The following is a 27,815-nucleotide window of genomic DNA, read 5'->3' on the forward strand; positions in this document are numbered from 1 at the left end:
TTTAAAACACCGTTTTAAAAGGAAAACGTATTAGTGAGTGTGGAGCCGAAAACACAGCAAAGCCTGATGGATACCACTTGGATCCTTTAAATTGTTTGACTTCCACCTCTCAATATCTCAATGCCATGTCACAATGTCTACATTTAGCCGGCCGTAGAAAATAATGAAAAGAAAAACATGCCATAAAATGAAATAATAGACCCAGAGGTTCAGCCCACAACGCCAGGAGCTGTTTTTTGTTTTGATCCTCGACCATTCTTTTCCTCAGCACACCTCTTGTGTTTTTTGTCTGACCACCTTAAGCCAAATGGGAAATCTACTGGTGACATAACACCTAAGTCACCATGGAAGCCAGAGGAAATCATGTCACCGCCACCTAAACTCAGAGGACAGACGGAGGCAGCAACTGGAGCGACTAGAAGCAGCTGAAAGATGTGGACACGGATCTCAACCAATCTGTGCTGTTCAGTTTTCTGCTCCTGAAAACCCAGAAAGGTGCGTTTTAAATGTTTTAAACGTCTCCTCCCTCACATCCCTCCTCAGCCACTCACTCTTTACTCAGCTCTCCGTGGAAACCTGCTTCAGGATTGAGTGAATTATCCTGCTTGAATAAAGGCCCCTGTATTTAGACTTACAGCTGACCTGGCACACTTGAGCTGAGCTGTGACGTATAGAACATTTTCTTTCCACTTCATAATTCAACAGTGTGGAGAGAGATGTAGCTGGTCCATTGTTAACATCATATCCTGAGATAATCATAACATCTGGATGTCTGGACCACATCACCTCCAGCACATGTGTGAGGAGTGGATGGATGGGTCAAAAAATACCGGACCTTCTGCCAGGAAGTTTGTGTCCAGAATTTAACGTAGATTTATTTGTCATGTAAGTAACGCCACTAAGTAGTTTTGGTGTGTAATCCAAACCAACTCAGTCATTTCCTAAACCTAATTTAGGAGTTTTGTTGCCTAAATCTAAGGAAGTTGTTTCCTGTGAAGATGGAAGTTGTTTTTTTTAAAGACTGTATACATGTAAAGAGTGGAAAGTGACACGTGTTGCTGGACATTAGTAGGAAAACAAAGGAAAAAGGAGGAATAACTTTTTCGTAAGATATCATACGAAGCGTTGATCGAGGATACATAGAATTAGAATCAGTTAAGAAATATGTCTAATTGTAACACTGCTCTTGTTCTGATCTAGTTTGTCTGTGGGTGTGTATCTGTAGGAGAGTACGTTTGTTCCTTCTCGGATTTATGTACTTTATCTTTGCTCCTTATGGTGCTGACGAGCAATTTGGATTAAATGCGTTGTCCGAACTGTGCTGCCAATAAAACCTTTAACCCAGCGTTCAGCTTTCAGAATGGAAAATCAGTATAAATGTTATCACCACTGTGAGTAGACATTAAGATATCAGAGGCTAAGTGGATAACGGTGTTGTCACAATCCTTGAATGAACTTTAAACTAAGAGCCTTAGAGTTTGTCCGTATGGAAAACTCCATCTCACAGACTGAGAGGCAGAAATACAGTAAACATGATTCCTCACGTTGACAGAGAGGAAACAGCTCAGAGACGAAGCTTTGTAATGGAAAATAGTTCAATCATAACAATGGTGTGTTTTCTCCAGATGTGGCGGCAGCTCTACAAAACACAACTGGTCTTGATTAGCAGCAATGTGACAGCTGTTAACGTTGGCTAGCCCGACTTAAAACAGTGCTGTCTGAGGCGGACTCTATAGACTACTGAGTTTTTCCACATTATCATGTAATTAGTTTTTTAGAAAGTGAAGTTCATTAATGGGCAAGACGTTAAAACGTTAAAGAAAAGCAGCATCATGAAACATCCTGCAGCCTTTTACCAACACTGCAGTACATCGGACCTCAGTGGCTGCGTCTTCTCCTTACCACTTCTCCTAACGTCTTCTCCTAACCACTTCTCCTAACGTCTTCTCCTAACCACTTCTTCTTGATCCTCGATGGAAAACATCATGAGGTCAAGGAAAGTTGAGAAGGAAGATACAGAAGGACTCAGGAAAAGACGACCGTGGTGTTGAGAGAATCCGACTGCTCTTCCACTAGAAGCTCCGTGATGATGGATGTTAGTGACGTCAGTCTGCCGTGGTGAAACTACAATGTTCTGAAGATGGACTACAAAAGGCTCTGCTTCTCCCCGTGCGTTCTTAAATATCTCCTTCAGTGACAGACTGCTTCACCCGCGGTGTGAAAGAGAGAGATACCACCGGTCCTTCTGCTGCTGGAACACTTTACATCAACATATGATAAAGGATGATCTGACCTAACGTGGACAACCGGTGAAAAATATCACCTCATTACCGAGGTGGACCTGAAATAAACAAAGGAATCACCTACAGGCTGCCACAAAAAGTTCATATTTTGCATTACAGTGAAGGAGTAGAACCCTTAAATGTATATTTATTGTTGTTTATGTTGATTATTTGTTTGCTTTATGTTTACTGTTCATTACATTTGTTATTCTTGTTTTGTTTTTAACTTATTTGTTACATGTTAAAAATAAATAAATAAAAAATAAAGTGAAACAAAATGATTGTCACTGTCCACTCATATTTATCAACATGAATCCCGATTAGTATATGACTGTATGAAAATAATATGCAAGATAAACATATCATTTGCTTTCATGAATGGCAGAATGGTGCGTCGCTTTAAGGAATTGTGGGGCATCATTATCTCCTTTCCTTAGGTAAAGGATGCTCCAGTGTATCCTCTGCTAAAGGAGATAATAGAGGAAGCACTGAAGCACCTTTCCTTCACATTTAGAGAACTCAAACAGCTCTCATCACGGCTGCTACTCAGATACTTCTGGGTCATTTCACTCCGTTAGGAACCTTCCTACTCAGATTCTGAGTGTATTCTCTAGGTCATCCTCACCTTTGTTGATCTTGCGATGGAAGTTGATGGCATCCACAGAGGCAGTTACGATGTTGGTGTTGCAGTGGCGAGCTGCCACGATGCCGGCGACCTCATCCATCAGCTTCATGGCCACGCCTGTTCCAGACACACAAACACAGTTTGGCTTTTGTAAGATACACTGAGGATCCACACCGGAAAGATCAATAGACATGTCCTACTTGTTATCAATATATTTTTTTCTTTGTTCTCGGATTTCAGCGAGTCTCTCAACGTCGTAAAAAAACAAGTAGCATTTCTTTGACTAATATTATAAAATAGCCTCCAGTTTTTTCATTGATTTGTTTGTTTCACTGATAAAAGTAGCCCAAACACGGGAGATGAGTCCTGCTGACTCAACCTGAGGAAACGTTTCAATATAATTTACTTTCATCTTATTAATAAAACACAATCAGATATCAAATTATTATTGAAAAGTCTGAACATTTCTTAAGTACAGATCCATGACAACTGAGCGAGCACAATCTGATGATGGACTATGGATGAAAAGCTTTTAGCGACATCTAATGCAACAAATGTACTATGTTGTTACAGTCAGAAGCTCCAGAACAAGCCGGTAAGGGGCCCTTAAGTAGAGATTTCTTTATTAACTGTGGTTTCAAGGTCAAGAAACGACTAGATGTCTCTAAAACCTCATGAAACCTCCTGCAGACGATCACCAACACTGCAGTACAGTATATGTTCTGAAGCCTCGAGTTCAGGATTTTGGCCGTCGCTATCTTGTTTTTTTGCAGCCAGAAGTGGCACAAAAGGGCAGAGCTAGGTACAACCGAACGCTGAATAAGACATTTTTAGGTGACCAAAATGTTACAATTAACTTTGATGAACTGAAAACACACTCTGAAAGGGTTAAAGTTGTAAGCCGAAAACACAGACAACTCCCAGACTGGACAAAACCATTCTACGCTTCGTCCACACTGGGAACGTCAAGAGCGCATGGCTGCTGCTGCCGGCGGTTTCTTTCTACATAGAGCTTGCCTTTAATAATGGCCATTGCATTTCATTATAAATATCATCTGTATATACCACAAGTCACTGCATGTTCTACAACACTGTCCTGCACATATTTCAGAATAAAAGCCTTGTGTTAACAAATGAAGGAATTCTGTCCACAGAAAAAACTCTTGAGGGCTTTTATTTTGAAATGAAAGCAGGAAGTGTTGATTTAAAAATAAGTCTTTACTTTTTTTCATCTCCGTAACATTTTTTACAGAGACATCGAAACTGTAGTAATGTTACTGATATGATGTCAATATACAGTCAATAGGTCACTTTCACTGTCTGTTTTTGCTGTGAACCGCGCAGCTTGCGTCAAAAATAGGCGAGACCTCGAATCTCTAGAAGAGACGCAGCTGACACGCAGCCGAACCGCGCATGAGATGCGCGTCTCACGTGGGCAGTGTGGCTGCTCCAACCTGTTAACACGGACGCCGAAATAAAAAGCAACAGGTAACGCAGCTCCTGACGTTCCCAGTGGCAGAAGAGTCTTTGAGAGTTCTGGAAATACCTCCAAACAGGCAGGCCGTGTTGTTTGATGACCTTCTGGGTTTTTGAATGATCACTAAGGATTAGTGTTTTAGAAAAACAGATGCTTAGCTCTTTGAATCTAATGTCATGATAAGACATGAGAGGTGCAATCTGGAGCTACGTGAACTCTAGAAATCTTACAAAACACCGATGAATGACTGAAACCAGACACACTCAATCACAACTGATCCAGAAGTCTAACAATATTGTAATACAATACTCATGGCCTTCAGGAGAAGACATTGTGTGCTCTACAGTAGATCTCACGGTGGTTTGATCATTTATACCATGAACACTTATCGCCACCGGGAGTGAAATGAATCCAAGCTGTTCTGTGCGAGAAATTAATCTACAAACACTTACCGGGCCCCTTTTCAAACCTACATGAGGTGAGTGTTTCAGACTAAAAAAGATAAACTTTCAAGATGTGAGCGAGCATATCAAATAATCCATCATCAAAACGTTTGCGGAGCACTTTGCTAATTCACGCACTAAAAGCTTGCAAATGATTTGAAGAGCGAGGAAACACTTTGGGCAGGAAATCAAAGTTACAGATTACAGTAAAGGCTGGAAAGCCTTCGTTTCCCTAAAAGGAGCACAAAGTGGACGCGGAGGAATTCACAAACCTACATCTGCATTTGTGTCTGTGTGTGTGCCACACGTACGGCCGTGTCAGCTCGTGTCATGTGTGAAGGAAACAGTTGTTTCTGGGCTTCTCACTAAATTTGGGACATCTTGTATAGAGTGGGTGGGCTGGAGATGAGAAAAGAGAGGAGGAGGGTGGCATCTGTTTCTCATGTCGGATAAAGTGTGTGTGAGTGTGTAATGTGTGTGTGTGTGTTTGTGAGCGTATGCTCATTTAAAGATATTCAGACCCTCCACTAGACACTCAAGTTGCCCCAATCGTTCCCTCTGAGCTGCTTTTTGTATCTCTCAGGCTACAGAAAATCAATAAGTCTGCTTGCTGATGGCTGGTTTGGCTCCCGGAGGCTCCTACCATCTGCACTGTGTGGCTCTATTTATGACAGCCAAGTGTGTGGGAGTACAAACAGAATGTGCTGCTTGCTCCCAAACGCAGCATTCACTGTAAAAGTGGGCCCGCCGAGTTGATTAAGAATTAAACATGCCATTACTTTGACATCCTCTTATCCCAAACGGCCAGAGCACCACTTCCATCACATGTTGCTGATAATACTGATGTGTATAAAAGGTTTAATATGGGAAGTAAACTCCCGTTTCTGTCCAAGATAAACCTGCTAAAAATGCACTTAAAGCTTCAGTAGGCAGTTTATTTTTGGCATCATTGGACGAAAATATTCATAATAACCTTTCAGCATATTGTAATTCAAGTGTTCTGAGAGATAACTAGACTTCTGCACCTCCTCATAGTTCTGTTTTCAGGCTTTAACAAATCTAGCCCGTGACAGGAGACTTTGACCAATCACAGGTAATTTCATTGAGAGAGCGTTCCTATTGGCTGTGCACCGGTCATGTGACCGGAACTTGGTGTTCCTTCACCAGATTCCACAATGGCGGCGGCGTCACAAACTTGCTCATTTTACAGCTAAACCGTGCACTACAAGATGACTCTGTAGTTTCTGATTGACATCCAGCTCTCATAGACGGCAGATGGACAGCAGACCTTAGATCAGCTCTTACTGCTTGTTTTCCTCCGGTCTGTGAAATCTTGCAGATGCCGTTAGGAGCACCGGAGGACACCGGAGGACACATGATTTGTTTTCAGGTTACCTGTTTCATGTTCTACTGTCACGATATAGCGACTGTTTTATAAAAATAACTTATTTAAATCCTATTTGCTCCAATCCTGCCTACTTCAGCTTTAAATGTCCAACACTATTTCAAAACAGAACATGTCTTGATGCTGGAGAAATCCAATCAAGCTCTGACTGTGATGTGTGATTATGTGGTTAAACTCGGGCCGGGCGGTGTGAAAGTGGCAGATCTTTTGCTCCATCACATGAAAGGCTTCATCATCTTCAACTCAAACTAAAACTCTGTTGATCAGAGACGTATAACCATTAAAAAAAGCGCTCTCTGATAACGGCTGATGATGTGGCCACAGTTCAGAAAGGTGGCAACATGTCAGGCTTAAAGTGTGTGTGTGTGGGCGGAGGTACATCACAGAGATACATCACTTCCTTCCTTAAGCCTGTTGTGAAACATCTTCCAAAACCCATCTTGATTTTTTTTTTTTATCCTTCTCCGCTGTTGTTGTGAAAATTGATGGGATCTCACCTAAGATTGAAAATTTCCCCTGGGTACGAGGCGAAGCAGGCTGCTGCTATTCAAAGCCTGGAGTGGTCGTGTCTGAGCATGTAACGGATCATGACCTGACGAGATGATGAAATTGAATGTAAACGCTGGATTACTTTAAACTGAATCTAAACATTGCAAAGCACCCTAACTGAAATGTAAAATCTAATCGTTCACTTCTGATGATTTAAAACTTGTCTATGAGATATGCTGACTTTGAGGACATTGACAAAGTTTGTTAGTAGGGTTGGCAATCAATTAAAATATTTAATCGTGATTAATCTGTTCTAAATTAACCTTAAAGGGAGATTAGTCAAGTATTTCATATTCTTATCAACATGGGAGTGGACAAATATGCTGCTTTATGCAAATGTATGTATATATTTATTATTGTAAATCAATTAACAACACAAAACAATGACAGATATTGATCCAGAAACCCTCACAGGTACTGCATTTAGCATAAAACAATATGCTTTAATCACAACATGGCAAACTGCAGCCCAACAGGCAACAACAGCTGTCAGTGTGTCAGTGTGCTGACTTGACTATGACTTGCCCCAAACTGCATGTGATTATCATAAAGTGGGCATGTCTGTAAAGGGGAGACTCGTGGGTACCCATAGAACCCATTTACATTCACATATCTGGAGGTCAGAGGTCAAGGGACCCCTTTGAAAATGGCTGTGACAGTTTTTCCTCGCCAAAATTTAGCGGAAATTTTGAGCGTTATTTAACCTCCTTCATGACAAGCTAGTATGACATGGTTGGTACCGATGGATTCATCAGGTTTTCTAGTTTCATATTATACAGTATAGTACATAGTATCTTCACTTTAGCTTTAAAACTGAGCCCGCTACAACCTAGAAATCACAAGTTGCATTAATTCATTAAAGGAATTAGCGTTAATGCATTATTATCGCGTTAACTTTGACAGCCCTGTTTGTTAGTTTCCCTTAAAGCAGCTATAATCAATATTTTTTATGTGAAAGGGGGTTGCTCATAGTGATGAACCCACAACCAACGTTGCAGATCCCCCGCAACGCTACAGACTTTAAGAGCTAACTGTTAGAGCTAACTTTAGTGTTTGGGATCAATCTCATCGCTCTCATCAGCATCGTTTTCAGCCAAAGTTTTAAAGATCCACATGCTCGGCACCAAACGGCAGACAGACAAAGTTAGCAACTAGCTGGTGAACATAGAGGAGCATTTAGCAGCTAAAGAACCAGATATTTCCGTCAGGAGTTGGTGGAGACCAAAACAGAGATAAAAGAAAGTGAATATTGGATTTAAATTCACCTGGTGGTCAGACACACGACTCCAAATGAATGATAATGTTGCTTTGAATCTGTTGTTGTTGTGTAAACACATGTCAACTTAAAAAGGTGATATGCTCAAAAGAAAAGTCAGTTGCTGTAGGTTTAAAGAGGACAAAAGTACATTTTAGAACCATTAATCTAATCTATAATATAAAAATGTCCTTAATGTTGAATGTTGTAGTCTTATAGGATCTCCGTTTCTTTAATTAGCTCCAAAAGTAAATGTTGACTGAAGCATGAATTCCAACTTACTGCCGGATGGTCTTGCACACCATAATAATATTAAAGCCTGGTTCCCTATTGCTGCTGCTATTAAATTGGACTGTCTCCTTCACGTCGTGGGACTAACATGGTCCAGTAGCTTCCCTCAACTCTGGAAGCTGTCCCAACTGTTCTTATCAGGTCCATAACAGTATCGTCTTATATTTGCTATAAAGGAATACAACAGCAGCAATTACAAATTAAATCTAAAAGTAGCCTTCAGGTGGTCTAACTGAGCCACGAGCTGCCCTGAACAATATACTGCCGTTGACTTTTCTACACAAACATCGCTGTTTGTTTGTCTTTATCTGACAGCAGCTCTGGTAGCAGCAGACATGCATCATCTGATGATATTAATCCTTAAAACAAAGTGACGCCGCATTTTTTGAGATTTCATCTCATTTGATCTTCCATTTGCAAGTACTGAATGGTAAGAATTAGAATATACACTCACCGGCACCTTTATTAGGCACACCTGTTCAATTGCTTGTTAACACAAATAGCTAATCAGCCAATCACATGGCAGCAACTCAATGCATTTAGGCATCTAGACGTGGTGAAGACGACTTGCTGAAGTTCAAACCGAGCATCAGAATGGGGAAGAAAGGGGATTTAAGTGACTTTGAACGTGGCATGGTTGTTGGTGCCAGACGGGCTGGTCTGAGTATTAAACTGCTGATCTACTGGGATTTTCACGCACAACCATCTCTAGGGTTTACAGAGAATGGTCCCAACAAGAGAACAGATCCAGTGAGCGGCAGTTGTGTGGACGGAAATGCCTTGTTGATGTCAGAGGTCAGAGGAGAATGGGCAGAGTGGTTGGAGATGATAGAAAGGCAACAGGAACTACAAATAACCACTCGTTACAACCAAGGTATGCAGAATACCATCTCTGAACGCACAACACGTCCAACCTTGAAGCAGCAGAAGACCACCCGGTACTAGCAAGGTGTACCTAATAAAGTGGCCAGTGAGTGTATATTTCTCTGTAATAACATGAAGGCTGTTATCAGAATGAAGCGATCTTTAGGAGGTCATTCTGGGTAGATATAAAGGAATCATAAAGGATGGAGAGAAAGCCCCGCTCAGCATGCGTTGGTACGGTAGGAAGTGAATGCTAACGTGCTAAATGGCTAGACTGGAAAGATCAAGAATATCACTTTATGACACGACCTCTGTAACTTTGTAAGAAAATAATAAATAGAAATGTACAGAGGACTTTGGTTATTTGTGGGTTGGACTGTGAGTTTCTGAGGGGCTTTGAGAGCGAGTGCAGCAGTGAGAGTGGTGAGAGTGGGCTCCTGTGGTCTTGTTCCTCGGCTCCCCGGGGTTAGCAGCTCTCCAGATGCCTTGTGAAAACCAGGCTGGTGGGTGTGCGTCGGGGGGGGATAATTACCTACGCCAGTTTCCTCATGTTCTTCACTTTACCGCAGCCTAGAAGGAGCTACGAGGAGTTAAAAGCTGCGAGTTTGGGTTATTTTTAAATATACTGTTGTATAGATAGAGTTAGTTGGCAGAGCTGAGAGGAAATGATGCAATATACGGTAAGATTATCCAAATTGTTGGAATTTCAGTTGCTTATTTTTCCTCAGATCAACTCACACGCAATTCCCAAAAATGGATCCTTCATTACAGAGAAGAATATTTACATTTCGTTAACAACACATTCATGTAGACAAGCGGCTGCGATGCAAGCAGCACTTGTCTGCATACTGTCTAATATATTAATAAATACATCCACTATAAGAGGCAGATCAGGAGACAAATCATTCGTGGGCGACATCGGAACATCTGCTTTGACAATTCTTTGATTTTGCACAATGTAAATAAAACTAAATAAGAAGGTGACGAGGTTCCAGTGTTATTAAAGTTGTTAAAGTGATAATGATATGCAGGTAATGCGGACAAACTCCATTATTTTATTTTCAAAACTTCCTCCCGTTGTTGTTGTCATTTGTTCAGTCTGCTGCTGACGTTGCCTTACATCCTTACATCCTTACATCCTTACATACTGCCTCAATGTTCTATGTGCTATATTGCATTATGTGGACATGTTGCATTTATTTCTACCAAAGATCCAAAGTAAGTTCGGGTTTGGTTCACGTAATAATTATGAGATTGTTTTGATTATCTGGTGCACTAGGAACCAAGCGGAGGGCCGCGTCGTCCTTGAGTACCAAAGATGCTCGTCTTTATTAATCACTACCATCAGTAGAGCTGTTAATGCAACTCCTGCAAAAAGAAGAAGCCTCTCCTTGTACAGTCGATGTAGAAGGTTGAAGTGAGGCTCAATGTGAGACTGCAAATGAGGACAAGCGAGGCCAAGACAGCCCTGGGCCTGGCGTTACACATTCACAGGGTGACATGGCACACTATGACTCTCCCTTTGCCGTAGGGTGGGAACACGAAAGGCAGAGTTGGGGGAGGGGGGGTTGGAGATGGTGTGTGAGAAGAGGAAAGACAGCTCACTCCAAATGGGGAAAAAAGGGCAATTAGTAACCAAGTCCCCAGTGCAGCCCAGTTGGCCACGGGGCAGAGTACCTCAGTGATTAGATTCCTTCTGACCATTTCCCCAAAATCTTTCGCGCACAATGCTGTCCATCGGCAACGGGCATGAGAACAATGAAAGGGGGTCTTCCGGGCAGCTCTTGTCGCCCATCGACTCTGTCCACTAACTTCAAGCCCTTTTAATTAAAACCCGCTCAGACACGGCACACAACGCGAGGCACCCACTGATGAAAGTGTGAGACCGAGAGATATCGGCGGCAAAGCATGCGTGACCTCTGCCTCTCTCACATATTCTCTCACCACTTCATGAACTTCCATCTCTACAGTATTTCTTTCCTCTCTTTCTTGTTCTTGCCCTCTGCCTTTATCCCCCACTGACAATTCTCTCTCTCTATCTGTCCCCCCCCCCCACCCCGCGTTAATCATGGACAGTATCAAACGGCTCAAACTGCCTCCTAATGAGCTGTTACTATAGAAACAGCTCCTGTTAACATTACTGCCACGCAGCAACCCACCCACATCTTCTTAGAAAGTCCCATAAGCTGCCCATTTTTTTGTATATTTTATCATTCCAGCTGTGGCGAGCTTTACTAAAACACCTTAACAAATGAGTGTGTGACGCGCCGTCATGGTGTTAAACTGTAAGCTCCACGCACTCCACAAGGCCTGGGAAAATCACTGAGATACCATTCCCCCGTAATGGAAATCTCTGTCAGATAAAAGGGCTTTCAGATAAAATGCACCTCTGGCTGTGATGGGAAAGGTCATCGGCTCCTGCAGATTACTTTTTCTAAATGTGGAACTTGGCCTTTGTAACAGTAATAAACATGGTTAATTTCTGTTCTGGTCAGCTTGTTCACTGGGTGATACCGGTACCAGGCAACGTACTGGGGATTGGGTTAGTCATGACTATTGTCTTCTTTAGTAAAGTGTCCTCTGTCTGCTCGGAGTCGATACAAATATTGATATTCATCTGGATCAGCTTCAGTTTCTACCGTGTGAAGCTTGTGTAAAGCTCTGTAAGCCCTTCGGGGTCCTCTGCCTTCAGCTGTTATAACCCCGGTGTCATAACATGAAGACCACTTACTTTGCAGACGAACCCGAGACAAACTGTTTTGTGTTTTAAAGGTACCATATGTAACAATTTACGTCTTTTAATCGCCTTATATTGCGATATACTGACTGCAGTTCACTTAACGGCCACAGGTGTCATTAATAACAAGGATCTTCTGAAAGTTACATATAGTTCCTTTAATGGACTGGTTTCCCATTTATAAACAACAGAGGATGCATGAACAGAAACACTTCGCTCATTTGCTCAAACTCAGCCTCCCTTTTTCCCCAAGGTTTTTGCAGTATGCCTCACAATGATCACAAAATTAAACAACTGTTGGTATACTCAACGTATGTGTCTATTTCCTTCTGTCTGGGTTAAATACTGCACACACACACACACGTCACAGACACAGGCCTTGTTCCACCATCCTTTGGGTTATTGTGTTTAATCAGTGTGGTGCCAGTCGTTAGAGTTGGTGCCTTTTCTCTCTCGTATTGATTCTACGTCAGCGTTTAGCAGTAAACAAACTCTCCGTTGAGTTAAAGGCTGGTTTGAACGTGGCAAGGCTGCTCTGTTTTTGGTTGAAGTCATTAAAGTTCCTCAAGCTCAGACACATAATATAGCTGAAGGATTCACTGCAAAAGCCAGACAGAACTATAATGACTTTCTAACTTTTGTTTGATGTGTTTTTTTGTAACTTCAAATGTATGTAGATAGATTGTTGTATAGCTTATATGAACTTTGCACAGTAGATCACATGTACACTAAATTTGGTTGTAGAACGTCCTCTTTACAAACAGATGTTGTTCATGAAGGGTTTGTTTTGTGCACGGAGAACAAAACGCTGTACAACGGTTTGACTGACAACTGAAAGAGCAGAAAGAGACAAAGGTCCCTCTGAGCAACGGCTCAACAAGAATAGAAGAAATCATCAATCATTGGTAAAGGAAAACTCGGAGCGTAGCATAGTAGCAAATAGGAACAAATAGGTTCCTGTTTTAGCGTCAAGTGCACAATGATGCAGCCTCTAACGAGCTGGAATTAACGTGTTGCTTTAGCAAAGCTTTTCTTCAAACTTCACAATAGAAATGGAGGGTTAGCACCGTTGGAATATCAGCTGAACATACTATGTATGAACTGAGAAATCACAGGTTTATCTGGAGGTCAGAGGTTAAGGGACAATGACAGTTTTTCCTCGCCAAAATTTAACATAAGTTTGGAGCGTTATTTAACCTCCTTCTCAACAAGCTAGTATGACATGGTTGGTACCGATGGATTCATCAGGTTGTTTAGTTTCATATGATACCAGTATCTTCACTCCAGCTTTGAAGAAAAAACGATTGAATTGAGTTAATGCGTTAAAGAAATTAGCAGCGTTAAAATGTTTGCGTTAACGCGTTATTATGGCGCTCTCGTATTTACCTCTTTGAGTGTATTTATGTTGTTTTGGTTTTGTGATTTGGCTGCTTTCAATCATACCAGGGTAGAAAAGAACCAGTGTCTTCTTGTAAAGCAGGAGCTTGGTTTTCACCTGGCTGCCCAATATCTAATGAGTCCTCTCCAGAGTCTCTAAAAAGCTCCACCGGTGCAGCTGATTCAGTGTTTTATTTCTGAATCAATGTTGGTTTTGGAGGAGAGACGGCTGGAGGTAGAGGTAGTGGAAGCAATCCCACACACACACACACACACACACTCTCCTCACAAAGGTCGATCACACAAGCTCCAGTGGACATATCCTTGTCTCCCTGAATTCCTCTGTCTCAGGCGGTGACATGTTTATATACCCACTGAGCATAGAGCAGGGCAGAGGACAACAGATAATATAGAGCCACGGTGATGGATGTCTTCCTGAGCTCAACTCTGTCTCTCTCTCTCACACACACACACACACATACAGTAGATACATGGAAGGATGTAGCTTCACACACATGTACACACAAATAGAGATCAGATGCAAACACACACAGTCAATGATTATATGTGCTGCTTCTTCTTCTTCTTCTTCTTCTTCTTCTTCTTCTTCTTCTTCGGTCTATTTGTTTTAATCAGACTGCGGTGGTGTCCACCTGTGGCAATCAACTGCTGTTTCCATGGAAACAGGTGGCATGCTTCCTTAGAACATGAAGGAAGGAGGAGAGCGAGTAGAGAGGAGAGAGGAAGAGAGAGGAGCACGAGATAATGAGGAGAGGTGGACAGACTGTGAAGAATAAGCAGCAAAGAAAAAGGAAAGTAAGAGAACATGAATGTTGAGTTAATGGACGTCGAGTCAAAGTTTCTGGTCCTCTGATCTTTTCCAGCATTTACTTGTAGACAATTTCCAGGCTTTTTGTTCGGTACGTTGGGAGACTTTCATCACGTAGCCAGGCGTCTACCATCTGAGGAGCAACTTTACAGTCGCAGGCCTCGACCCCTCAAACATCTGGGCTATTTATCAGAAATGTTTTAAACACTGTGTTCAGGCTATTCTCCTTTTCTACTGCCATGTGCCTGCCACACGCTGCTTCCTTGTCTCCTACAAAATGACGTTCTTACAACTAAACTGCATTCTCGGTTAGGTTTCGAAGGAAACTAATTTCTTCCGGATTATGGTTGCAGTTTTGACCAGTTTTAAACACGTGGTTAACTTTGTAAGTTGAAACAAAACAAAACAAAACAACAGTACTTAGTTAGGTTTAGGCATCAAAACTACTGGGTTAGATTTAGTAAAAAATATGTTTTCACATGGGACACTAACAGTGGTCTCCTGGGGGGAAGTCTGGTGTTGGTGTGACCCATCCACCGCCCCTCTCGCCCCTCCATACTGGATATTCTTGCTGGTTATACTCGTTATTATTACCTCCACCAAGGCCGAAGACCTAGGAAGGAGGTTATGTTTTCACCGGTGTTGGTTTGTTGGTTTGTTTGTTTGTTTGTTAGCAGGATTACTCCAAAAGACCGAGATGGATTTGAATGAAACTTTTTGAAGGGGTGGGGTGTGGCACAATAAACAATCTATTAGACTTTGGTGGCGATCCGGACCATGATCCGGATTCAGGAACATTTTTAAGAACTCTGATCAGCCTGAGCATTAAGACCACAGGGTATAACACATGCTCAGTGTAACTGATGATGCGTTGATGATGCGTTGATGACGCATGACCCCGCCTCCTTCTTCGAGCAGAGAGATACTGTACGTGTGTGGATCTTAATACATCCATGGTGTGGAAGTGTGTGCGGGAGCTGCTGGCCGTTCGCGGTGAGAAAGCGGTAGATGACGGGATGAGAGACAACGTAGTGTAACGTTATACAGACATAACAAGGCTGTGCTGAATGAGAGAGGCATCCGCCGATACGTTACACAGAAACACACCGTGTTAATAACAAGCCGACCACCTCACGCTACCGCCAGCTGGGAGCTGTGATCTGTTTTTAAAGACAAGCACCTTGGCGGAGGTCTGCGCTCTCCGAGTGCCATTCTAGTTCGTCATAACTTTCATTAACTGTTGCTCGATATACTACGTCACCTGCTCTGCGCATCACTCATCGTACTACATATGTACTTACTGTGTACTAGTCAAAATACGTTTCCTTTCAAACGTCATTGAGAATGCAGTTTAGTTGTAAGGGAACGTAACTTCAGGAGACGGGGCTGGTTTTATCGATTTATAAATGTGATCCATTCCCCTCAAACTTCAAAACTACAGTTCAAATCACACAAAAAAAAACATACATCTTCTCACTTCCTCCTGGTGATATCTAGTCATTCTAGCATTGGTTTTGTGTGACCATTTGTTTTGGATATCTGTGTCTACACTCCTGCTGCCACCTATGGAAATGAAAGGAATTGAATGTGCTGCTCAAGCCGCTGAAAAATTATATTTAATAACAGCAACTTGTGATTCCAGACAGTTACTCTGGATCATCCACAGACCTACTGAAGAACGAGGCTTCAGAAAGTTGTTCCAATGAAAACTCTTCATGAATCTCCTCCAAACGTTGGAAAACTATCTGCAGCAGGTACCAACAGAGGTAGGTGAGAAAATGTGTTTTATTGTGATGAACAGGTTGTGTAAATAAACCAGGAATGCGTAGAAGGGAGATCCCCGTATGGCTGTCAAATCATTCCTGACCACATAGATGGTATTACGTTGACACAATTGCATTAGCAGCGCATTAGCGTCTGTGACATAATTGTCAAGTCTCTGGCTGGATGGATGTGGTGTCACATTTTGGCTCTGCTACTACAATCTGCTGTCAGTCAGTCAGGATCCATCGCTGGAATATTTAATAAGACCTAAAGAGACGGCGTTTTACAGAGAAAATAATAAAGAATTGTTTGCAGGCTGCATGGATGCATGTGTGTGAATGTTTACGTGTTTGTGCAGATGATTTCTGTCTCTTTAAAGCTCAAGTAGGCCACGTATCCTGCAACGCAAAAGGGGAAACATACAGTAAGTGAAGAGCCTGGCATTGTCATGTAGAAGTCAATTTGCTTTTCTCCAACAAGAGTATAGAGAGAGAAGGGGAGCGAGAGAGGGTAAGACTCAGTAAGAGAGAGAGCAAGAGAAGGTAAGACTCAGTATGAGAGAGAGAGAGAGAGAGGGTAAGACTCAGTATGAGAGAGAGCGAGAGAGAGAGGGTAAGACTCAGTAAGAGAGAGAGCGAGAGAAGGTAAGACTCAGTATGAGAGAGAGAGAGAGAGAGAGGGTAAGACTCAGTAAGAGAGAGAGCGAGAGAAGGTAAGACTCAGTATGAGAGAGAGAGAGAGAGAGAGGGTAAGACTCAGTAAGAGAGAGAGCGAGAGAAGGTAAGACTCAGTATGAGAGAGAGAGAGAGAGAGAGGGTAAGACTCAGTAAGAGAGAGAGCGAGAGAAGGTAAGACTCAGTATGAGAGAAAGAGAGAGCGAGAGAGGGTAAGACTCAGTAAGAGAGAGAGAGCGAGGGTAAGACTCAGTAAGAGAGAGAGAGAGAGCGAGAGAGGGTAATACTCAGTAAGAGAGAGAGAGAGAGGGTAAGACTCAGTAAGAGAGAGAGAGAGAGAGAGGGTAAGACTCAGTAAGAGAGAGAGAGAGAGGGTAAGACTCAGTAAGAGAGAGAGAGAGAGAGAGGGTAAGACTCAGTAAGAGAGAGAGAGAGAGAGAGGGTAAGACTCAGTAAGAGAGAGAGAGAGAGAGAGAGAGAGCAGCCTGACCTGACTCCGTTATGTAAACAAAATAAGTGTAAGCAGCAGTGAACAACAGGGAACATTGCTTAATGAGCAATGGCATGTACAGAGAGAGCAGCAGTGTGTGTGTGTGTGTGTGTGTGTGTGTGTGTGTGTGTGTGTGTGTGTGTGTGCGTGTGCGTGTGCGTGTGCGTGTGTGTGTGTGTGTGCTAAATGACCTGCATGCTTGTTCCACATTTGTTGTTTTAATTGGATAGATTTCTCAGCCAGCTCGCCAAATTAAAGAGGCAACCATGACACGCGCGACACTTATCTGTCCCGCCCTGCACCCTCTCGTCCTCCCGTCCTGCTGTCCCGTCCTGTTCCCGTCGCCTCTCTTCCTCAGTCAACGTCTCTCGTCTGTTTCTCCTCCTCACTATCTGGTGTCTCTCTGATGGCCTCTTTACATAGCTGACCTCGATGGAAATGGCAGTACGCGGCAGGAATATCCTGCCAGAAACAATATACCTCGACCGATAAAAAGCATCTGTTCCGTGCTGATAAAATGTTGGATTTGTTACAGATGCAGCCGGAACGGTTTCCAGTGAGGGTTTAGCTCACTTTTATGTTGTTTGGGACATCAGATAAACCAGGTTTTTTGGTTACGGATGGCTAAACCATCAAATCTGGATACGCACTCATTAAATTTGTTTTTTATCTTGCTTTTAATCTTCGTTCGCTGCTTTCTGTACTGTTTATTGTCTGCTCTAAAGTACTTTGCAGACTTTGTTTTACGGAATCTGGATCAAGTCCAGCGGGGGGGGAAATGGCCCAGGGAGAAACAACGAAAACAAAACACAGGAAGCTTCTTGCTTGCAAAAAGTCTAAATACAGTGTGTATTAAAGGTGCTCTATATGTATCCAGAGCATGAACATAGCATCAAACAACTATTGTCTATGTAAAGATATAGAGGAGTAATGTCTACCTGAGCAGAGAATGAAGTCGCTCTCCCTCTCCCTCCTTCTCTGTGCTTTGTCGACATCGCCAGGCCGGACATGTGTGCTTTTAGTGCATGTTTGTGCACGTGAGCGTGCCCCACTGGCTAGCTCACGGCCGCCGCTCTGCACTGTGCTCATATGGCGGTTACAGCTGATAACGCCGTCCCCGACCGACTGGTTTGGGGGAGTGTCTGGAGTAGGGATGTTAATAATTAACCGTTTAACCGTTAACCGACATTAAGCATTTAAACTGATTAACGCTATCGGTTAAAAGAAATATTAATAGTTAATTCAAAAGCTGAGCGGCTCAGAGGAGCGGCTCGTCTCTTTAAGGACCTTAAGAGGCGGAGCCGGAGCTGCAGGATACAGGAAGTCGGCTCCGGTCTCTCCGGCTCGCTTGAGCGGAGCGGAGGAGTTGTAGTTTCGTAGCATTTATTCACCGACAAATGAACTGTACACACTGCTACACCTACGATCACAGCTAGAACGCCACCAACAACCTCACACTCACCGCCAACACACACACGGTCTGTCGGACACTCGCTAAAGATACACAGACTACGTGTGGCGGCGGCGAGCACCAAGCCTCCGGCAACGCTAGAGCTGCTAACGTAGCACAAATACATACACTTTGTTGGATACTCGCTAAAGTTACACCGGCAGACACAAAGCTGACAACCTGCTAAACTAAAGTAAATGTGCGGTGGAGACTTTTACTGGGAAAGTTGCTGAATATCCAGACGGTGAACTGGAGACAGTGAACGCAGCATACGCTCCTGGACGAGTGAACTGAGGACTCAGTTGTCTGTTGTCCTCATACACTGCAGCTGGAGCACCGCTGCATAGGAGGCACAAATCTTGTCGGTTAATGGTTAATAATCGGTTAATGAGGGTCGGTTATCGGTTAAGAACATTTTTCAAAATGAGCATCCCTAGCCTGGAGGGAGGCCTGAAGCGACGGACTGTCAGTGTTGCCGACTTGGCGACTTTCTCTCTAGATTTAGGGACGTCTGGACGAGTTAGCTGCTCGTGCTGCTAGCTCCTTTCATTGGAGAAGTGTTGGTAACTCTCGGCTGGCTTTTTCAGTTGTATAATTTGTCAAATCTAGTGTTCTCTTGCTGGTTTCTCAACATCACCGACCTTAGCTTTAAAGATTCTGATGTGCATTCCGTGTTTCAATCACTTTTGTGATGCAGAAGAAATATTTTCACTTTTTGCAGCCTCAAACTGCCTCCATCCAAATAATACAAATAGTTTTTCTACTTAAAGATGATTGAATAGGCTCAGTCAGAAATTTTAACGAGGTCAAAAGACGAGTCATAGAGGGACAATTTCAGCCTCTGAGTCGTCTCTAGCTCGTCAGCGAAGCACGTAATCGGAGACGGCATCGGCACCATGAACTCCCCGTTACGAAGACCTTCTCTTTTCCGTTTGTTGTTCTCGTTGTCTGTTTCCCGCTTCGTCCTTGTCATTCTGTTCTTCACCATTACAGCCATCCTCATAACCGCACAGAGTGCTGTCAATGCAACTTTACAACACGAGCGGTTATATTTCAAAACGCAACAGTGCACACAAAGACTGAACAATCACTCACGTATTTAACACTCCACACTGGCAAAACCAGTGAGACGTTCCTGAACCGTTCACTCATCCTTTCACTTAGGAGAACATAAGTACTAAAAGCCACAAAATTCTTTCTCAAGGATGTTTCACTTTGGATTAAAGTCAGCAGTATTTCTTCTTCTGTGCCTCCGCTGTGTTGCCACAGGACACGTTGTACCGAAACACAGTCTGGGGGTTAACGCCAGAGGCTATGAAACTGGGAGGAAACTTGTCGGCAATTCACCGCTGAAGAGGAATAGATGGAATAACGTAGATCCTGTGTAAACACATGTGAATGTGTATCTGCATACTGTATATGTAAATGTGAAATGTTTGATCACTCGTTTCTTTAATCATTGCGTTCTATCTTTCCTTGCCTCAACTTCTAAGTATATATATATCTCTTCTTCTCCTATAAATCTCCTCCTCCCGCCCAGCCCTCTGTGTCTCTCAACATCTCTCTATACTGTATGTTCTCTGATTCATTCTCTCCCCTGCAGGGTTTCCATACTGTACCGAGGACGTGGACAACGCTGCCTTCGATACCGATGTATTCATGAGCTCTTTGTTTCACATGTATGAGAGTTGAGAAGGAAATGTGACGGAAACTGGAGACTAAGTGGCGGAGGGCGACTTGGAAACGCTGCGCTCTGAAACAGCTCGTCAGCAGCTGTTAGTACGGGATCAATCACGTCGACACCGCGTGGTATATTTGAACTTTGAATAAAACTCAAAGCTGTTGTAAAAATGTTACTTTGCATTGATCTGAATACTTTGATAGGAATATCAAATAAATTCAAACTTCAGTGAAGTCGGTGTAGATGTTTCTATATCTCCCTTTGAGCCACACATATCAGTGTGTACCATTTCCATTTTCTAGTGGATTAAAGCCGGATCAGCCACTATGGTGTGTAAGGAACACACGCATGTACACATGTATGTAGCTATCATCATCACCTGCTGTATATTTCCTGCAAGCTTGCTGCAATGCGGCTTCTCTGCATGGATAAATATACACAATTCACACTCATACGTACTTGCCAAGCCTCCCGATTTCCCCTGTTTTTCATTTTCCTCCCGGGATCACAATTCTGTCGTATTGCTCTCGATTTATGGCAATTTTTCACATATCATATTCACATTTTCCTTTACCTTATCGCAACCTGTTTCTGGCGCTGTACAGTGTGTTTAAGCCCGACTGTTTCCACACGGACAACAATGCAGCTACACCAAATGTCGTTTCCTGGCGGAAGAGAGCTGCTTGTGACACAACGCAGTTTGAGCTGCGCTCGCCGCACATCACAGCGCGCAGCGACCAAAGTTGGGCTTTGCTCAGCGCGGTAAAAAGCCGTTGTCGTGGCGCAGCACAAGCCGTTGGAAATAACGGGTTTCAGAGCGCAGTCGTGCCATTGTGTCTGAAAGGACCTTCAGTGAGTGAGAAATGGAGAGAACTAAGAGAAAGAAATACTGAAGCTGGAGCAAAACATTAATGAATAAAAAAACTGATGAATATTCGTTTATGCCAGAGGGACGAATTATTCTGTTTCCTTTCCTGAGAATTAAAAGTCAAATTAAAAGTAGGCCTATTTAACATTACAAATGCTGTTGCAGTGTACTTATTATTTAGCTATTTTCATTCTTTATAAGTTAAAATCCTCCCTATTCTTGACACAACTCACACAACTCATCAGTCTGTAGTCAGTCTGAACTCCATTTGCTAACAGAGAGTATACAAAGGTTGATCAGTCTGAATAGTGGCCTCTACCATTAAAGAGATAAATGCAGACATACTGGTCCTATTAATTGAGAAAGGAAGTGCATTCTCTTCTGTTAGCATACAGGCTTCATGCACCCCTCACTGCTTTTCAGAACACATTTCAGATAAATAACATCGATCATACCAACTTATCTTTGACCACCAAGAGGCAGAAAAACTCCAAAACAAGGTCTCAGAAACAGCCCTGGGATACTATTTTGGTTTATCTCGTGTTAAACTGTTACCAAAGAAAGGTGTACTTTCACATCAAGCAGGCGCGGACCAACAGCCAGCAGGGGGCGACTCCTCTGGTTGTATAGAAGTCTATGAGAAAATGAGTCTACTTCTCTCTTGATTTATTACCTCAGTAAACATTGTAAACATGAGTTTATGCTCTCAATCTCTAGTTTCAAGTCTTCTTCAATACAGCATGATGTTCATTTAGTAAATTATGGTCCCATTTAGAGTCAGATAGACCATAAAGCAGGGGATGCTTTAGGGCGGGGCTACCTTGTGATTGACAGGTCGCTACCACGGCGTTGTCCGGTCTGGGAGTTGTCCGTGTTTTCGTCTTAGAACTTTAACTCTTTCACAGCGTGTTTTCACTTCATCGAAGTTAATTGTAACATTTTGGTCGCCTAAAAATGTGTTATTCAGCGTTCGTTCGTACTTAGCTCCACCCTCTCGTGTCACACAAAAACAAGATGGTGACAACCGAAATGCAGAACTTGACTCTTCAAAACGTCAGTCCACAAACCAATGTGTGACGTCACGGTGACTACGTCCACTTCTCATATACAGCCTAAAGCTTAAAGTGGCTAAAATGTTCTTATAGCTGCAGAGAGTTGGCTGTGGATTCTCGTGGGTTGGACACTATGAGTGACCCCCCCTCACGCTGCAGCTAGTCATTTCATTCATCACTAATATCAAAATGAATCGCCCCTTTATTACAACTCTTTAGCATGAACACAGAAAGTCAACTGTCCACCTAATGACCTGCTCAACCTGCAATCTGGTGATTAAAAGAAGCCGTTGGGACTCACCGCCATGAACGTAGTTGTGTAGCGTGCAGTCGGAGGGGCCCACCAGATGGATCAGACTGAACTGGCTGAAACCAACTGTGTGTTGCTCTGCAATGCAAACACACAGAAGTATGAACACAACAGAAGAAACGTGAAACAAATAGCAGTTTCTGCACTGAAAACCTTGTTAGTGTGTAACACAGACATCAACTACATGCTTCTGTGTGCTGCCCCGCCAAAGTCACCGTACGGACATGCAGCCTGCGGAGCGAGTGAACTTACCTTTTGGTGGATCCTCTGCGGTCGAGTGAACATGACAAAATTACAGAAATTAGTTATCAATCTTACGATGATTGAATACATTTACAGAGCAAATATGTTCCTTTGATCAACTTAAATGTTATTTAATAGGGTCGCCCTTTTGGTCGATAAGTCCACTAAGATTTCTTTAGTTGTTTTTTATGCTTCTTTTCATGCTGAATGACTTATTTCCAAGAAACTTGTGAGCACATCTCTGGTAAACACCAGAATTAAAGTGGTGCTTTCGTGTGATTCTTTGTGGAGAAACTCAGTTTTACAGCTAACTAATAGATTAGCTGACAAAATCGTAAGAGTGTTAGTCGAATAAGGCCCTAAATTCTTTTAGTATATGTATCGTAATGTTTAGTGGAAGGCAAAAGTTACAACAGTGCCCCATACGTAGAACATTAATTACTGAAAGCACACGAGGGATTCTTCACTCTATAGACAGATGATATTATTTTACCTCAGTATTTAGCCATAACATTAATAACACAACATCAATCTAGATAATTGTTTCACAGTGTAACAACGGAGAAATCCAATTTATCTGGCCGTCCAAACCAACCGTTCAGACATGTTAACATAAAATGTCTTACGCAGAGGAAAATATGTGCTTTAAACTTCATGCTGCAGTTCATCATCACGGCTGTAAAAGGTACAGCGATGGAAATACTGACACAGAACACGGCGTCCTGTGTTACCTGTACCTGAATGTTCTCCTGTTACTACGACCACTACATGTACACCGATCAGCCATAACATTATGACCACCTGCCTCATATTGAGTAGGTCCCTCTGACCCGTGGAGGCCTGGACTCCACTGGACCTCTGAAGGTCTGCTGTGGTATCTGGCACCAAGCCGTCAGTAGCAGATCCTTTAAGTCCTGTATAAGTTGCGAGGTGAGGCCTCCGTGGATCGGACTTGTTTGTCCAGCACATCCTACAGATGCTCCATTGGATTGAGACCTGGAGAATTTGGAGGCCAATTCAACACCTCCAACTCGTCGCCATCCACATGATGTAAAAGATGATTCATCAGACCGGACCACCTTCTTCCATCGCTCCGTGGTCCAGTTCTGATGCTCACGTGCCAATTGTGGGCGCTTTTGGCGGTGGACACGGGTCAGCACGGGACACCCTGATCGGTCTGCGGCTACGCAGCCTCATACGCAACAAACTGCTCCTCACTGTGTGTTCCGACTCCTTTCTATCAGAACCAGCATTAACTGTTTCATCAGTTTGAGCTCCAGTAGCTCTTCTACTGGATCGGACAACACGGGCCAGCCTTCACTCCCCAGGTGCATCAATGAGTCTCGGGTCTGACCCTGTCGCCGGTTCACCGGTTCTCCTTCCTTGGACCACTTCTGGTAGGTCCTGACCACTGCAGACCAGGAACATCCCACAGAGCTGCAGTTCTGGAGATGCTCTGACCCGGTCGTCTAGCCAGCACTATCTGGCCCTCGTCAAAGTCGCTCACATCCTTACGCTGGCCCATTTTTTCTGCTTCCAACTCAAAGTTCAAAATGTTCACTTGCTGTCTAATACATCCCCCCCACTGCCAGGTGCCATGGTAACGAGATAATCAGTGTTATTCACGTCACCTGTCAGTGGTCTTAATGTTATGGCTGATCAGTGTATATAAAGTCCTGCACATTGATTGTACAACAAAAATATATTAATTCAGCCTCTAATAGGTGTGTGCAGAGGCTCTCTGTGAAGTAGAGGTGTTATATAAAATCTGCAGGTTAAACGACAACACTGATTATACCAGCTGATATTTGCAACGTCTTTCAATCCACATGGGAGAAAGAACATTATGTACACCTCTGATTTCTGTTGTGTGTTAACTGCTCTGTCAGGATGTTACCTGGGTTGGCTGGAGGAGAAACCACCGCTTCAATCCTCACTTTGGTCTCCAGTCTCTCCATCTTCTGAGCCTCGTAGCGCTTCCTGCCCTGCTCCTCTTGTTCTGCACTGGCATACTACAGACAGAGCATATACAGTATGAACACCTGCACACAGGTGGACACATACTCAAATACCTGTAGAGTAAAGTAAAGTTTATCACACTGGCATTCAAAGACAAACTTTAAGACGAGTGAAATGGACTGAGTCAGATAGAGACAGAGACAAGCTGACAGGTAAAATGCCAAACTTCAGCCCGTGAAGGTCAGAGCCACAAAGTTTCCGTGTACCTTGATGGGCGGCACATCCATGACCTTGTCGACATTCTGCAGAGAGCAGGGGACGTACCACAGCGCCGCCTTGTTGGCCAGCTTCTTGGCACCTGCAGTCACAGAGAAAAGGTTGAATTCTTGTACAGCGGGGAGGGAAGGAATTTTACAGCTTTCTTCCACCAAATAAACACAATCTACTCGGAGTTTTGTGACCAATAAGCAACAAGTTTTGACACGTCTTTTAATTAAAACAACAATGGCGCAAACAAGTTTGAAATAGCTGTTGTCAAAACAGACACTTTCATTAACACCCCAATAAAAAAGCCTATCCAGTTTTTAACAAATCCAGCGGTGCTGCCTCGAGATTAGTCTTTCTTCTGCAGACAAAGGAGCGGGAAAAAAAGAAAAGAAGAGGACTTTGTTCAAAGACAATCATTCACGTCTATTCAGAAACACAAGCTCACATTCACTAAACGTCGTCCCTCGGTTAGTTTAGCATAATCCCTGAATCCTGAACTTTCTGCATTTTCATGTTGTGATTATAAAATGGATGAAATACGACGGCAACTCGCTCATTAAATTCTCTGTATAAACATTCTTCTTTGGCAGTTGACACAATAATGTGTCACAATAATGAAGCAAAACATACAGAAGCACGTATAGTTTCTGTCTTCCGTGACGATTTAAAGTTGTTTTTTTAAGATTGAGGTGGAAATATGAGAAAGTGTCACGATATCAGATTTTCACTACATGAGTATTGTGGCCAAAAGAATTCATGATAACTATATTATCACAATATCTACAGACAATTTGAGAAAAAAATATATTTTCTTTATTGTGCATTTGGTCTCTTTTTAGGCAAAAAGAAGGAGTGTAGGGAAGTGGAGAGAGAGTCTGTATCCATATATAAAATGATTTAAGAGGCTCTGGGTTATTTACATGATATTATCATATGTGTATTAATAACATGATATCAATATTTCATTTTTAAATAACACGGTTATCGTCAGTACCGCCGGTATATCGCAACAGCTCGAACTGAAAAATGTAAAAATTCCACAATATATCTGACATCGTCATCATTTCTATCTTCTATCTTTCAGTCCTCCAAAAAATGTAAGATTCAGAAATGCTTGTTAACAGCGACACCTGTGGCCGTTAAGTCAACGAAAGTCAGCGTCCTGTTGCTCGCGCTTTTGCTCGCTCTACATAGACATGAAGGAGCATCGCTCAACACAGTGAGGAGACACACGTCAGCTAAAAGCACAATATCACTCTATATTTCTGATATTGCTGATCCTAGTGTTAACTTTTCCTGCTTCAGCCTCCCGACCGTGTTCAGAAGGAACAGGGGAGACACCGGAGTTTTGGTCGGAGACGATAACGTAACTCTTCTGCAGTGTGTAGTGATCGCAAATGCACGTGAGAGGTGGAGCGAGAGAGCGAGTGAGAACGAGCGCGGTGTGTGAGTGAAGGCAGGCAGAGGAGCAGAGTACAGCAGAGACTCCGGCCCTGGAGACCAAAGCTACGGTCTCCTCTGTGTCTTCTGACCGCGGTCGGGAGGCTGAAGCAGGAAGAGTTGACACTGTTTAACAGACGGGCTTCACTAGATAGAACTTTGCGGTTTCGGTCCTTCCATGTAGTTTGTGTTTAAGTATTACTTGCTATTTTTTTGTCATCAATATCTTGGGGAAAAATGCTGGAAATAAGTGCTGTCACTTTAATTAATCCCTAAATAAAACCATCTGCATCATCAATGTACGCGTCTTCCCGAGAACAGATATATGGTCTGATATTTCCATATGCCTCCACATCGTACATGAAACGTGTTGGTGGTTGGAGGCATTAGCTCTGCCTTCCCACAGAAAGTTAACAACCAGAAGATCAGAAGAAGAAGAAAACTTATGGAAATCATATCTCATAGCAATCAGGCGGAGAGGTTGCCATAGCGATATCTGTTCTATTCTGCTTAAACTTCTTTTTCTCTTAATTTGCTAACAGAGAGAGAGAGAGAGAGAGAGAGAGAGAGAGAGAGAGAGAGAGAGAGAGAGAGAGAGAGAGAGAGGGTCTATTTTGAGGTTGTGTTGTTATGGCACACAGATTAAAGACAGCACAGGGCCAGCAGGTTCAAAATCAAATCATGAAATCTTACAGCGTTAAAGGCTTTTACTTGTGGCTGCAGCATCTGATCAACTTTTTTTTTGGTTGCTTTGCACATATTTCACTATATTTACTTGTGCCAAATAAATAGAAACTTAAAGCTATGCATTGCATTAACATGGACACACAAATAAGACGTCTAATAAATGAATAATAATGGTAGTGAAAATGAAGACGTGACTGTGTGTACTTTGATGAACCAGACGGAGACTTTGCAGAATGTGAAGTTAAGAGAAGAGAGTGGGAGCGGAGGCTTGTGGCATGAGGCTACTCTTGGGGAATAACATTTGCATTTTACACCCGAGTTAAAACCGTGCAGACAGCCGGGCCGCGTTGCCATGCCGACCGCGCTTCTCTCCTCCTCCTCTCATTGGCTCCCGCCCTTGCCAGCAACCAGGAAGTTGCCCAGAGGAGAAAAGGCATATTTACATATCCTTGACTCTACCAAGACTGAGTGACTCCGGTCTATTATTAGCTCCTGCTGGACCTTTCAAGTGAACTGTGTTTAGGATGGAGGGAGGAAGAGGAGGAGGAGGGAGAGAGGGACAGAGGGTGAAACAATGAAATGAACCATTCCCAGTTCGACTAATGACCTTTTTGACCATGTTGTAACCGGGGAGCTGGCTTTGAATTTCAAATCCCTCTGCATCAAATGAAGACAATGTCAATGTTTGACCATGTCATTGCCTGGACTGCACCCGTATTCTCTTCACAGTAAAACAGCACATATTATTCCTCATCATGCCTGCAGTATCACACACGTTAAAGGGATAGTTTGGGTG

The 27,815-nt window shown here is 43.0% G+C and overlaps 1 protein-coding gene and 1 long non-coding RNA gene across 5 annotated transcripts in view; one reads left to right on the forward strand and one right to left on the reverse strand.

Annotated features, from left to right (window-relative positions):
• acot7 (acyl-CoA thioesterase 7) overlaps positions 1-27,815 on the reverse strand; it is a 78,486-nt gene that overhangs the window by 24,297 nt on the left and 26,374 nt on the right. For 2 of the 4 annotated variants that reach the window (XM_074642633.1, XM_074642631.1), the window contains exons 4-8: positions 24,892-24,983; positions 24,564-24,678; positions 22,676-22,690; positions 22,415-22,501; positions 2,908-3,024 (exon numbers count right to left, since the gene is read on the reverse strand). In XM_074642633.1, coding sequence (XP_074498734.1) covers positions 2,908-3,024; positions 22,415-22,501; positions 22,676-22,690; positions 24,564-24,678; positions 24,892-24,983 — 426 coding nt within the window. The remainder of the gene's footprint in view (positions 1-2,907; positions 3,025-22,414; positions 22,502-22,675; positions 22,691-24,563; positions 24,679-24,891; positions 24,984-27,815) is intronic. The other 2 variants (XM_074642634.1, XM_074642632.1) reach the window with 1 other exon arrangement.
• On the forward strand, positions 13,924-21,652 carry LOC141773291 (uncharacterized). Its single transcript, XR_012595066.1, has 3 exons — positions 13,924-14,121; positions 15,777-15,900; positions 20,116-21,652. It is a non-coding gene; the product is annotated as an uncharacterized LOC141773291 (long non-coding RNA).

The sequence above is a fragment of the Sebastes fasciatus genome, chromosome 8 (genome assembly GCF_043250625.1).
Source record: "Sebastes fasciatus isolate fSebFas1 chromosome 8, fSebFas1.pri, whole genome shotgun sequence".
NCBI lineage: Eukaryota > Metazoa > Chordata > Actinopteri > Perciformes > Sebastidae > Sebastes > Sebastes fasciatus.